We start from the raw sequence: 13,763 nt of genomic DNA on the forward strand, positions 1-13,763 counted from the left end.
TAGCATAGATTTCACCTTTCTTGATGTTAATTTGAATCTGGTGCCAAGTCAAGGGGATTTTCAGATGCTCAGCAACAGTTATGTCATCAAGCTGCATAAACAGCCAATCACATTGAGGAATTCTCACAGACAGCAAACCAGGTAGTAAAATGTACTGATTATCCTTCACTTTTTAAAATACATTTTACAGACAGCAAAATGAAGTTTGAGACTACACATTAGAAGCTGAAATGTAATAAACTTTAAAATTTTATATTAAAAATCTATGGAAATTTTATCATGGAAAAAAAATTGACATTACAGAAATACAAAACTAGCTTTCCAGGGTGAAAGTGGTTCTTCAGCAGTAATTATGACTTAGCACGTTGGTTAAAAACGCAGTTACACCTCATTAACAGGAATAACTTTCTCACGGGTTTTTAACAGCACTATCACAGCATAAAAGGAGCTAGTCTCATCAGTTCATTGATTTCTAATTGATTTCCATCTGCAATGACTTCAACAGCACATGGAGATGGGTAGATTCACTGACAGCAACTTCTGGACTTTTGTGTTTAAATGTGCATAAGAGGGCATCAGAAATCACTATCAGTTTCAGAGGAGTAATAACGGTGAATGCTGACAGTTGTGCCATCATCACAACGACAATAATATTTAAAGGAAAATAACAAAGTAAAGTTTGTACTGTTCAGCTGTTGCACACACTTACAGCTTTACAGAGGATCTAGAAAAGAAACATTTGTCAAATAATGTTAAAAATGAACACCGGTTGTGATTTTCTGTAGCATATTACATCGGTCTGCTGTACTTGCAGGTTTAGGTTAGGAATCCAGACAACTCCTTAGAGGGAAGTGAAGATAAAGATTGAGCATCATAAACATATATTGCAAATATAAAAAGAATAAGTGCAAAAAGAGGGAAAGGCAGAAGGATAGAGCACATTGCTACTAAGACTAACACTCCCTGCAACTAAAATTCTTGCCACTGGCCAAACTATATTGTAACTTATTAGTTCCCATTCCCAAAATCATGGTTCACTCACAAAATTATTTTTCTAGATAACTTGTTTCATGAGCACTGCTTGCAGAGTGTAACCTTTGGTCTTTTAAATTGCCTCATGTCATGCCTTAAGTCGTTGCTGTGGCATTGTTGTTTTCCAAACTAGTATGTTACTATCTTTATCATCACTGTCCAATTTACTTTCAACTTCATCAATCCGAGCTGCCTTCTTTTTCTTTGCCATTGTTTACCCTTCACCATTGCTCGACAATATATATTTGCTCTTGTAGCTTTTTACCAAAATCAAGGCAGAGGGGCTAATGCAAAAATTATGGGTAGGACACAGTGTAGTGATATGGGTAAAGAAATTAGCCTAAGAAAGCAGTGTGTGCTTCTGCGCATAGCTCTTCTGAAGCCCTTAACTCAAAATTAAATATACTGAGCAAACCATACAGGAAGCAGGTGTTTAGTATTTTAAATAGCTTACAGTACCAGCTGCACAGGAAGGTATTCTGGCAAAGACATTTCTAATGAAAGATAGTTGACTGTCTAAAACACTGATAACCTTAGACAATAGAACAGGATCTAATAAGGATGAGGCTCCTATAGTTGTGTCTGTTCAGCAATCTATTCAATGACTCAGATGCCCGACAAAGTTAAACGCAATGACCTAAAGATCACAAGCTAAAATTTGATGACTTAAGTGGATTGTAAAAGTCACAAATGTGATCATATATAGTAAGGGAATGACTATAAAGCAGGGAAAAAGCCCTTGCTATCTGTCACTTTGGGAAAACAAGGGACAGTATCTGAATTAAGTACAGTATCCCAAGCATGTAAATCTGTAGCCAGATTTGCTGCTTTTTTTTCGAAAAATAGGTTCTTCTTAACTGTCTAATTGTGTTGTATCTGAGTCCAGATGAACTCAGATGAACTCAGTTAGACACAATATTAATAAAGCAATATATCGCTCTGATATCTAATAAGTTAATTAGAACCTAAACCCAATAACCATTTACCTTTATCCTTGCCTTAATCTTTACTGGTGATATATTGGTGAGGTGGAATAAAGCCTTGACTTATTATGAATTGGAGTTCCAATGTTTTGTGTAAAGGAGGCTGTGATACTGACTTCCTTTAATGCCAGATATTATTAACCTGCAAATTACAGTGTGATATAATTGTACAAATTAGTTGGAGCAGATTTTGACTTCGTGCGCGTGATAGTGAGTCGGCAGCTAATTTTACATCCCTCCCAATTTTTATTTCTGTTCAGTTCAATGGAAATAAAAATGGTTCAATGCAAAATCTACTCCAATGTGCTCCCATTAAGTTCCCCTCCACACTACTTTCACTGAGGCAACAATCCACTTAAAATGAAACAGTTAACCCCGCCCCCCGCCCCCCACCACCCACATTAAGATAGAGGGATTAATTTGATATACACACATTTATCAGTCACTAATACAATAATATTTACTGTAATCTCCAGGTTCTACTAACTAGAATTAAAAATAGCACAAATAAATACTGTATAGAATTGGATCTACCTTCTAAGTCATCTTGGCTTATAACAATTTGTCTGGTTTCATCGAAATAAATAGCTGAGGAAAGAACACAATAAAATGTGTTATACAGTATAGGATATAAAATGAAAATACTCAGGAATCATGGTAACAAGTGGCAAATATATCAAAATATTTCAGCACAATGCTAATGGTCTACTCCTCCTACAAAAGTATCAGAAATGTTTTGGGCACCCCAGTCAGATGAGTGTGTGGATGCTATGCATTCTGTGCCATGAACCAGGAAGCGGGACCTTTCATTTTGGCCTAAACTGATATTCCCTGATCTCAGTCTGGCATCAAGCTTAGCAGCGTGTACTGGTGAGAGGGGTTGACAGGAACAACCCTCCAGCACCGAAACAGAAGCAGTAGCGTTACTTAGAAGGATGGGCCCAACCATCTAACAATTCCAGTTGGGGAAAATGAGAACAAAAGTGAAAATATAATCAAAGTACATTTCAGAACCACCATATTTAACCAGAGCCACTATAAAAACATTTGAAATGAAACTGCAGTGCAATAATAAAAGCATGTACAGTAAGATCAACATAATAAAACTGTCTTAAAAGATAAGGTATTGAAATTTTTAATGTCAATGATTTATTTCAAAACTAGCTGGAAGCAGAATACTCAGTGCAAAGCAACAATGAAACTCTGCAGATTCCCCATCTCTCATGCCATTCTACTAGTGATACCTGTGCTGTACTTACCTCCGATATACTTCCCCAAATTGGGTAGTATAGCAGGGAAGACGAAAATGGGAAGAAGGCCCACCGTCTGCTCCCCACTCTTCAGAACACCTAAGGAAATTCTTCCTCTCCCACTGCCCATTCTCCCCAATCCCCCTCAAGTAGGGAACTCAGCTGCTCGACCCTTGACCACCCCACCCCATTTGAATGGCAGAGGAAGCTGGGCCAAGGAAACCAGCCAATTCTCTTCTGACCCCTGCCAGCAGCAGAATAGAGATAAAGGGACATGATGTGGTCATGGTGCGAAGCCTGCCAATAGCCCTGTTCTAGGGAGAGGACTGAGCAGTAGTGACCTCCTCTCTCCTCCACTTTTGTTTCCATACTTGGTGAGGAAGAAGCATGAAAAATCTTCAGTTTAATTTAAAGAAATAGATCATCAGGAGCACTTCAGCCCCCTTTACTGCTGCCGCCTCATATTTCTAGGGCTACAATGGTTGTCCTGGTGCAGCATCATTGAGCTTCGCCCCCTGACAATGGTGGGCTCCCTCTCTGTGACAGAAATGCCACTGGGAGCCCACCCTGCATCAATAATGAGCCCCAACCCAACAGAAATGGGTAGGAGTCACATTGAGGTCAATGAAGAAATCTTGAAGAGAAATCCAATTCGTAAATCTGTGAAAATTAAAATTAAACTGGTTAACAAAAGCACCCTGCATTTATATAGCTCCTTTAATACCCTAAAATGTTCCAAGGGACGACACAGAAGCCTATCAAACAAAATTTGGTATCAAGACACATAAGGAGATATCAGGACAGGTGAACAAAAGCTTGGTCAAAATAGGTAGCTTTAAGGAGAATCTTAAAGAAGGAGGGAGAGGTGGAGAGGTTTAGGGAGGAAATTCCAGTGCTAGGCCTAGGCAGCTGAAGAGATGGCCACCAATAGAGGAGTGAGGAAAATTGGGTGTGTGCAAGAGGCCAGAATTGGAGGAGCACAGCTATCCCGGAGGGTTGTACGGGTAAAGGAGGTTACAGAGATGGAGAGGTGCAAGGCCAGGGAGAGGTTTCAAAACAAGGATGAAGATTTAAAAACGAGGCATTGCCAAACCGGGAGCCAATGTACATCAGTGAGTGGAATAGTAGTGGGTGAACAGAACTTGGTGCATGTTAGGAAACAGACAACACAGTATTGGATAAGCTCATGTTTACGGAGCATGCATGGTAGGAGGCCAACAAAGACAGTATTGAAATATTCGAGTCTACAGGTGACAAAGACATGGATGCGGGTTTCAGCAGCAGATAAGTTGAGGCAGGGCAGGGACAGGTGATATTTGGGAGATGGCTGTATGGGGGTCTTGACGATGGTCAACAGCGAATCCAAAGAAAATCTCTTCACACAATGGTTGAGAGGATGTAGAATGAATTACCACTGATAGTTATAATCAATTGAGATGTTTAAAGGGGAGGTGTATACTAAGGAAATGAGAATATTAAGGGATACACAGAAAAGGAATCAAGAACTGTTATTGCTAACAAAATGATAGAATAGGCTTGAGGGGCTGAATGGTGTATTGTTGCTCCTATGCTAATTTAGATATACCAGCACAAAAATTCCTGTAACCAGTCAACAAACAGTGTCCCTGTTACGACCAGGTGAGAAAGGTGTCTGGGGGTCCCTCTCAGCCTTCACCTGATCTTATTGTAATAGGGTTTAGTTTTAAACACACCCTGTTTTTAGCTCCTCCTTTTTTTTATTTAGAAATACAGCACTGAAACAGGCCCTTCGGCCCACCGAGTCTGTGCTGACCAACAACCATTCATGGATACTAATCCTACATTAACCCCATATTCCCTACCATATCCCCACCATTCTCCTACCACCTACCTACACTAGGGGCAATTTACAATGGCCAATTTACCTATCAACCTGCAAGTCTTTGGCTGTGGAAGGAAACCGGAGCACCCGACGGAAACCCATGCAGTCACAGGGAGAACTTGCAAACTCCGCACAGGCAGTACCCAGAACTGATCGCGGGTCGCTGGAGCTGTGAGGCTGCGGTGCTAACCGCTGCGCCACTGTGCTGCCCTCCTTGGTGAATCCTTGTTCACTACTTTCCAATTATAAGGCAAAGAAACCAGCACAAACAGGTTTTCTTAGGTTTACAGAAGAAAAGTTGAAATTTATTAAACTTAAACTCTAATTTGGTTGACTCCTATAGATACACGACGCGCCCACGCTAGCATGCTTACGCGATACACACAAGCAAACAGAGATAGAAAAGAGCAGAAGAAAAAATAAAGTGGAACGGTTTGAGGCAGTATCTAAAAAGTTTTTGTTATGATTCTTTGAGGTCACTGTAGAGTCCTTGATTGTGGGTAGATCTTGCTCTTCGTTGGGGCCCAGTATTCTTCTTAAACATTGATTGTTTGGGAGACTTTTCTCTCTTGGGGTTCATGTATCTTCAGTGGATTCAAAGGCTTGTGAGAAAGAGATGGGAGTAGACAGGAGATACCTTCTCAGTCCAGGAGCAAACATACAAACATACAAATTAGGAGCAGGAGTAGGCCACTCGGCCCTTCGAGCCTGCTCCGCCATTCAATAAGTTCATGGCTGAACTGATTACTCCACATTTCCACCTACCTCCAATAACCTTTCACCCCCTTGCTGATCAAGAATCTCTCTACCTCTGCCTTAGAAATATTCAAAGACTGTTTCTACCGCCTTTTGAGGAAGAGAATTCCAAAGAGTCACAACCTTCTGAGAGAAAACATTTCTCCTCATCTCTGTCTGTTTATACCTACTCTATGTTTCCTATTAGCTAGCAAATCTTCTATCCACACTAATATGTTACTCCCTATACCATGAACTTTTATTTTCTGCAATAACTTTTAATGTGGCACCTTATCAAATGCCTTCTGGAAATCTAAGTACAATACATCCACCAGTTCCCCTTCATCCACAGCACATGTAACTCCCTCAAAGAACTCCAATAAATTGGTTAAACATGATTTCCCTTTCACAAAACCATGTTGATTCTGCCTGATTACCTTGAATTTTTCTAAATGCCCTGCTATAACATCTTTAATAATAGCTTCTAACATTTTCCCTAAGACAGATGTTAAGCTCACTGGCCTGTAGTTTCCTGCTTTCTGTATCCCTGCCTTTTTGAATAAAAGTGTTACATTCGCTATTTTCTAATCTAAGGAACCTTCCCCGAACCTAGGGAATTTTGGAAAATTAAAACTAACGCATCAACTATCTCACTGGCCACTTCTTTTAGGACCCTAGGATGATGTCTATCAGGACCAGGAACTTGTCAGTCGGGAGCTCCAACAATTTGTTCAGTAACACTTTCCTGGTGATTGTAATTTTCTTGAGTTCCTCCCTCCCTTCCATTTCCTGATTTACAGCTATTTCTGGGATGTTATTTGTATCCTCAATAGTGAAGACCAATGCAAAATATCTGTTCAATTCATCTGCCATCTCCTTATTATCCATTATTAATTCCCCAGACTCACTTTCTATAGGACCAATGCTCACTTTGTTAACTTTTCTTTTTTAAATATCTATAGAAACTCTTATTATCTGTCTTTATATTTCTAGCTAGCTTTCTCTAGTACTCTAATCTTACCTTCCTTATCAATCTTTTAGTCATTCTTTGCAATTTTTTATATTTTGTCCAATCTTATGACCTGCCTCCCATCTTTGCGTAATTACAGACTTTTTCTTTAAGTTTGATACTATCTTTAACTGTTTTAGTTAACCACGGAAGGCGGTCCCACCTTTGGAATTTTTCTTTCTCATTGGAATGTATCTATTCTGTGTATTCTGAAATATCCCCTCAAATATCTGCCACTGCATCTCTATTGACCTATCCCTTAACCTAATTTGCCAGTTCACTTTAGCCAGCTCTGCTTTCATGCCCTCATAATTGCCCTTATTTAAGTTTAAAATACTAGTTTGGACCCACTCTTCGCTCCCTCAAACTGAATGTAAAATTCAATCATATTATGATCGCTTCTACCTAGGGGCGCCTTAACTATGAGGTCATTAATTAATCCTATCTCGTTGCACAATATCAGGGCTAGTATAGCCTGCTCTCTGGTTGGCTCCAGAACATATTGTTCCAAGAAAGTATCCTGAAAACATTCTATGTACTCCGCATCTAGGCTACCTCTGCACATCTGTTTTTTCCAGTCTATATGTGATTAAAATCCCCCATAATTATCACTGTACCTTTCTGACAAGCTGCCATATTTCTTCCTTTTACACCGTCCTACAGTGTGGTTAATGTTAGGTGGTCTGTACACCACTCCCACAAGTGACTTCTTGCCTTTATGATTTTTCATCTCTACCCAAACTGCTTCTACATCGTGGTCTCCTGAACTTAGGTCACCCCTCTCTATTGTGCTAATACCATCATTAATTAACAGAGCTACCCCTCCACCTTTTCCTAGCTTCCTGTCCTTCCTAATGCCATGTACCCTTCAATATTCAGGTCCCAATCTATGTCATCCTGCAGCCATGTCTCTGTAATTGCTATCAGATCGTACTTATTTATTTCTATTTGCACTCTCAGTTCATCTGTTTTGTTCTGAATGCCAAGTGCATTCAGCCACATAGCCTTTAGTTTTGTCCTTTTATTATTTTTGTAATGTCTAGCCTTATCTGATGATTTACTCTGAGATTTGTATGCCCTGTCCCTTCCTGTCATAGTCTGTTCATCATTTCCCATATTAATACCTTTCTCTCTTGCCTTGTCTCTACTCCTTGATTTACCATATATTCCCAGATTTGATCCCTTGCCCCCATTATTCAGTTTAAAACCCTCTCCACTTCCCTAGTTATGCAGCTCGCTAGAACACTGGCCCCAGCATGGTTCAGGTGTAGACCATCCCAACGGTACAGCCACCACTTTCCCCAGTACTGGTGCCAGTGCCCCACAAACCGGAACCCACTTCTACCACACCAGTCTTTGAGCCACGCATTAATTTCTCTAATTTTATTTGCCCTATGTGAAATTGCACATGGCTCAGGTAATAATCCAGAGATTATTACCTTTAAGGTTCTGCTTCTTCATTTGGCACCTAGTTCCTCATACTGACTATGCAGAACCTATTTCCTTGTCCTGCCTATGTCATTGGTACCTACACGGACCATGATGACGGGATCCTCACCCTCCCACTGTAAGTTCCTCTCCAGCCCTGAGCAGATTTCCCGAACCCTGGAACCAGGTAGGCACCACATCTATCTGGATTCTCACTCTTTGCTGCAGAGAACAGCGTCAATCCCCCTAACTATACTGTCCCCAACTAACACTACATTCCTTTACTCTCCCTCCACATGAGTGGCTTCCTGTATCACGGTGCCATGGTCAGGTTGCTCATCCACCCTGCAGCCCCTACTCTTATCCAAACAAGCTGAAAGAATCTCAAACCTGTTGGACAATCGCAAAGGCTGAGGCTCCTGCACTCCTGCCCTCTGGGTTCCCTTACCTGCCTCAGCTGCAGCCATACTCTCCTGTCGCTGACCACTGACCAAATTAGAAGACCCTATCCTAAGGAGTGTGACCGCTTTCTGGTACAAAATGTCCAGGTAACTTTCCCCCTCCCTGATGTATCACAGTGTCTGCAGATCAGCCTCCAGTTCAGTGACTCTGAGCCAAAGCTCTTCGAGCCACAAACACTTATTGCAGACGTGTTTGCCCTGGATCACACTGGCAGCCAGGAGATCCCACAAGCTGCAGCCATGACATATCACCTGTCCTGCAATCCTTAATGTGTTTTAATTAACTACTTAATTATTTTATTCAATTATTTATTTTATTTTCCTTTTTTTATATATTTTATTAAGCTTACCACTAGTTTCTTTCCTATTTTAAATGTTCGGATTAGAATGGACCATAATCACTTACCAGATACTCACCAAACAGATAGCTTCTTCCCAAACCAATCACCTACCTGCTTGTCTGTGATTTCACTGTTTACCAGGTACTCACTAAACAGATCCTTCCACTGCACCAAAGCAAGAATCAAATACTGGAGGGTTAAGAGTACAAAAAAAAGGAAAAATGGACAAATGGAACACCGCTGCTCCCTTCACCGAACTTGCCACTCACCAAACTCGAATCTCCACACTCTGCACTCTGCAATCTGCACTCTATGAGTCTAATAGACATTACCAATGATAATAAAGCTTTGCCAATACTAATAAACCTTACTACTAATAGCAAACCTTACAAATACTGATAAACCCTAAAAATACTTAATACAGCTTATGTATTAAACTGTCCTAATTTGAAGTAATACATTCACTACTGGTCTCTCCCTCACTCTGTATTATAAATTATAAAACTTGCTTTAGTTTTTAGTTTATACACTAATAAATTGATCAAGTGTTATGCTATGTTTGATTTAAATTACATTAAAAGCGTACCTGTATACTCACCTCGGCGGCTCTCTGATTCCCTGCTCTCACTGTCGATTGTGACGTCACACTGATGTCACTTTTTGATTTTTTTTTTCCCTGCTCTGCTCCTGTTGCTCCCTCCGTCCTCCTCTCTCTCTCGGTCTCTGGTCTCCGACTCTGGGCTTTTGGTGCACTTTTTAAACCTCCGCTCCCTCCATCCTCTTCTCTCTCTCGCTCTGTCTCCGGTCTCTGACTATGGGCTTTTGGCGCGCTTTTTAAACCTCCGCTCACTCCATGCTCCTCTTTCTCTCGTTCTGTCTCCGGTCTCCCAGTCTTTCTGAGTTCAAACTCTCTGTGGCTAGTTCAAAAGAAAACCCTGGAACAGCCAGTTAGTCATGTGACCAGCTGGTCTAACCAGTCCTAGCCCTTGTGGATTGTATCCTCCTTAGCAGGCCCTGGAATGCGCTTCCTCACCTTCAATGTCTGTTAGTATGTAAATGTTTTTTTCCAGCCATGGCTGATCTGTTTAACAGGTCATTTCCTCGCCCCTTAACCAATCACGTTGATGTATTGTGGAATTAACAGTGCGTAGTCGGGACAAGGAAGTCTAAGTTAGAATGGATGAATGTTAGTATGTAAATGTTTTTTTCCAGCCATGGCTGATCTGTTTAACAGGTCATTTCCTCGCTCCTTAACCAATCACGTTGACGTATTGTGGAATTAACAGTGCATGGTCGGGACAAGGAAGTCTAAGTTAGAATGGATGAATTCAATGTCAAATCAGGTACAGAAAGAGAAATAGAGAGGGGAAGAAAGATTGGCTTAAGAGTTAGAGAAAAAAGAGACAAAGAAAAACCAAAAACATTTTTACATTTCTTCCAAATCTCAAAGGACAATTAAAACCTGAAGAAATTAGCCTCCACACTTATAATAGTTAATTCTTAGTGCCACAGAGGTTGACTAGCAGTAATTAACACTTACTATATTGTTAAGGGGTACTTAGACTTTAACTTTCTGCAGCAAGTTTATTTTGACGGTACAGTACAAGTACAGGAACTTCATGTCATTTAAAACATTGGAACGGGGCAGATCTCTGACAGCATCTTCTCAATTTTCACATTTACCAAAATGATGCTATAGCATTTGCACATAAATAACAGCAAGCTCTTTTAGCCTCACTGTTATTTTGAGAGAAATTTTGGGGTCATTAAATAATATTGGTCTATGATATTTCCAAGTACTCAATTGCGGATCAATGGCCCAAAAATTTGCAGTGAGGGCATTAAGATTGATTGGTATCACTGTGCACCAATTAGACAAACACCATCCTATTTTGCTCTAGCCAAAATCTCCAACAATCTATATCCACCACCATATCACCTGACTCCACCCCGTGCTCACTTCCCACTGCTGGTGAATCTATCTCCATTCCTTTCATTGCTCCAGGATTAATGGGGTACATTTTGAGGACTCAAACCTGGAGGAAACTGGGAAGCAGCACCCCGAAGGTAGTGGGGAATGATTTCCCATCCCATTCATTCCCATGATGTGCTGTCACAATCTTTCTCTGCCCTACCACTGGGTGACGGGCTACCCTGGGTCATTTCTTTTCCACCCGCAGTCTGCCGGTTGAGTGCTAATGAGGTCTGGTCCTCAAAATGGATGGGGCCTCCCACTAGGGTTATCAGGCAGTTGGGAGTCACACTCTGCCCACTGGCAGCTTAAAGTCCTCACCAGGGGACAATCGACTCCAATGCTGTCATTGCTGGTCATCCAGTTTCCACCCTTCACAAACTGCAGCTTGCCTAAAACTTCACCACCTGAACCCTATCCTGTAGAAAGTCCCACTCTCCCATTAGCAGTGTCCTTGAAAATAATCATTGGCTCCCTTATCCTTCAATATATCAATTTCAAAATCCTTGATCCAACTACAAGTCTGTCCAAGGTTTCTCTTCTCCCTACTTCTGTGACTTCTTCAGCCCTATGTTCCCGTTGCTTTTTTGACTCAGTCGTTCTTTACACTCCACACACCCCCAACACTCAGTCTTTAGCTGCTTTGGCCCCATACTTTGGAATGCCCTCCATAAACCCACCAACCTCCGCCTTGTTCCTTCTCTTCCTTCTTCAAAAACCTCCTTAAAACTTAACTCTTTGACACTGCCTTTAGTCACCAACCCTAACCCTAAAGGTAGATGGAATGCCAGGCAATATAAGCATGGTTAGTGTGGTCTCCTGGGCTCAGGGGGTTGGAGGAGGATATTCCAGATTTTTGTTTTCCTTAATTGACTTTGGGTTTTCCTCTATTTTTTTTTTGCCTCTCCCAGATAAGAATAGCAATTCTGTTATCATTGATGGGGAAGGAGTGTTACAAGCTGTATTGTACCCTAGATCACTGAGGAGAAGAAAAGCAAGACATGTGAGATTTTGGAGGCCTTGAAGACGCACTTTGAATGTCATTTATGAACATTTACTAATGTCATTTATGAACACTATGCATTTAACACTAGAACTCAGGAAGAGAGGGAGAATATTGTTCAGCCTGTGATTGTACGAAGACGTCTAGCTGAGTCTTGTGAGTTTGAGCAACTGAAGGATGATCTAATCAGAGATAGGATTGTCTTAGGAACAAGAGCCTTGGTGAGTTGCTGCAGTGCATCTTGTAGCAGGTACACAATGCTGCCACCATACATTGGTGGTGAAGGGAGTGAATGTTGAAGGTGGTGGATGGGGTGCCAATTAAGTGGGTTGCTTTGTCCTGGATGGTGTCAATGTTCTTAAGTGTTGTTGGAGCGGCACTCATCCAGGCAAGTGGAGAGTATTCCATCAAACTCCTGACTTTGCCTTGTAGATGGTGGACAGGCATTGGGGAGACAGGAGGTGGGTTACTCACCGCAGAATTCCCAGCCTCTGTCTGACCTGCTCTTGTAGCCACAGCATTTATGTGGCTGGTCTAGTTCAGTTTCTGGTCAATGGTAACCCCCAGGATGTTGATAATGGGGGATTCAGCGATGGTAATGCCATTAAACATCAAGGGGAGATGGTTTGATTCTCTCTTGTTTGAGATGGTCAATGCCTGGCACTTGTGTGGCGCGAATGTTACTTGGTCCTGGTAGTTTTCTGAATTAGCATGTATGCGTGAGGCAGCAGAGGACAGCTGTTGAATAAGGCCCAATATCTCCTTATGAGTCATCATTTGTTGGGGAAAAAAGTTAGGGAAATCAAGGAAAACCCAATCAATTAAAAGAAAAGTTATAGTTATAGTAAGGTAACTTGGCCTCTCGAGTCATTCCAAGCAATGTTCATGTTTAAAGTGTAGAAAATGGGGGTTACTCCAGTGGGTATTAGTTGAAAGAAAATACATTTGTAAAGCTTTATTTGTTGGCAGTAAGATTCCAGGTTGTCATGGTGATGATTACAGCAGGGAGAAGCATTTGCAATAGTTTCTGACCCAGTGTATTCCTGTCAAAATGTATGAATAGAATGAAAAGCAGTAAAACAAGTTGCTGGGGACTATTGCACTGACATCTGGAATGTGACTGACCCAAAAAGATGCAGACTTTTATTGCCATTTTCACTGTTTCTTTCCACTTCCAGTGAGTTGTAGCCACAAACAAGGAATGTCACAGGCTAACAGAAAGAGCCCATTGTTTGTTGGGAAATGGAGCTGTCTCACTCGTTTCTTAAAATGCATTCAATGTTTGGTAGTCAGGTCTGCAACAAGTACTGCCATAGGGCACTAGAATAACCTTGTTGACCACTGACTGTGCACAACTGGAATGCTGTTTCAGTGCTCCCAATTTGCAGTGGCTAAAATTGTTCAGTCATCAATCCGCATGGAGCTGTTGCCTGAGAAAGCTGTATATCAAATAGTGGCTACACTTTAATGGTGAAAGTGTGAAAGTATTTTCAAAATTCATAGACTAGAATATCAGCTAGGGAAAGCAGTGCTCTAACTGCAAGAAGCTGAACCACTTTGCACCCAAATGTTTTGCTAGAAAGAAGAAAAGCCAGCCTGTAAAGATGGTTAATAGAGAGGTGTCAGATGATGATTCTGATGAATCACTCTACACATTGGATTAGCAGCATGGTAGCAGTGAAAAAAAC

At 41.2% G+C, this 13,763-nt stretch overlaps 1 protein-coding gene across 1 annotated transcript in view; it reads right to left on the minus strand.

Moving 5' to 3' along the window:
* Positions 1-13,763, minus strand: part of myom2b (myomesin 2b) — a 121,647-nt gene that overhangs the window by 58,067 nt on the left and 49,817 nt on the right. Inside the window, exon 12 of the mRNA XM_068021681.1 lies at positions 2,550-2,603. Coding sequence (XP_067877782.1) covers positions 2,550-2,603 — 54 coding nt within the window. The remainder of the gene's footprint in view (positions 1-2,549; positions 2,604-13,763) is intronic.

Source organism: Heterodontus francisci, chromosome 3 (genome assembly GCF_036365525.1).
Source record: "Heterodontus francisci isolate sHetFra1 chromosome 3, sHetFra1.hap1, whole genome shotgun sequence".
Taxonomy (NCBI): Eukaryota; Metazoa; Chordata; class Chondrichthyes; order Heterodontiformes; family Heterodontidae; genus Heterodontus; species Heterodontus francisci.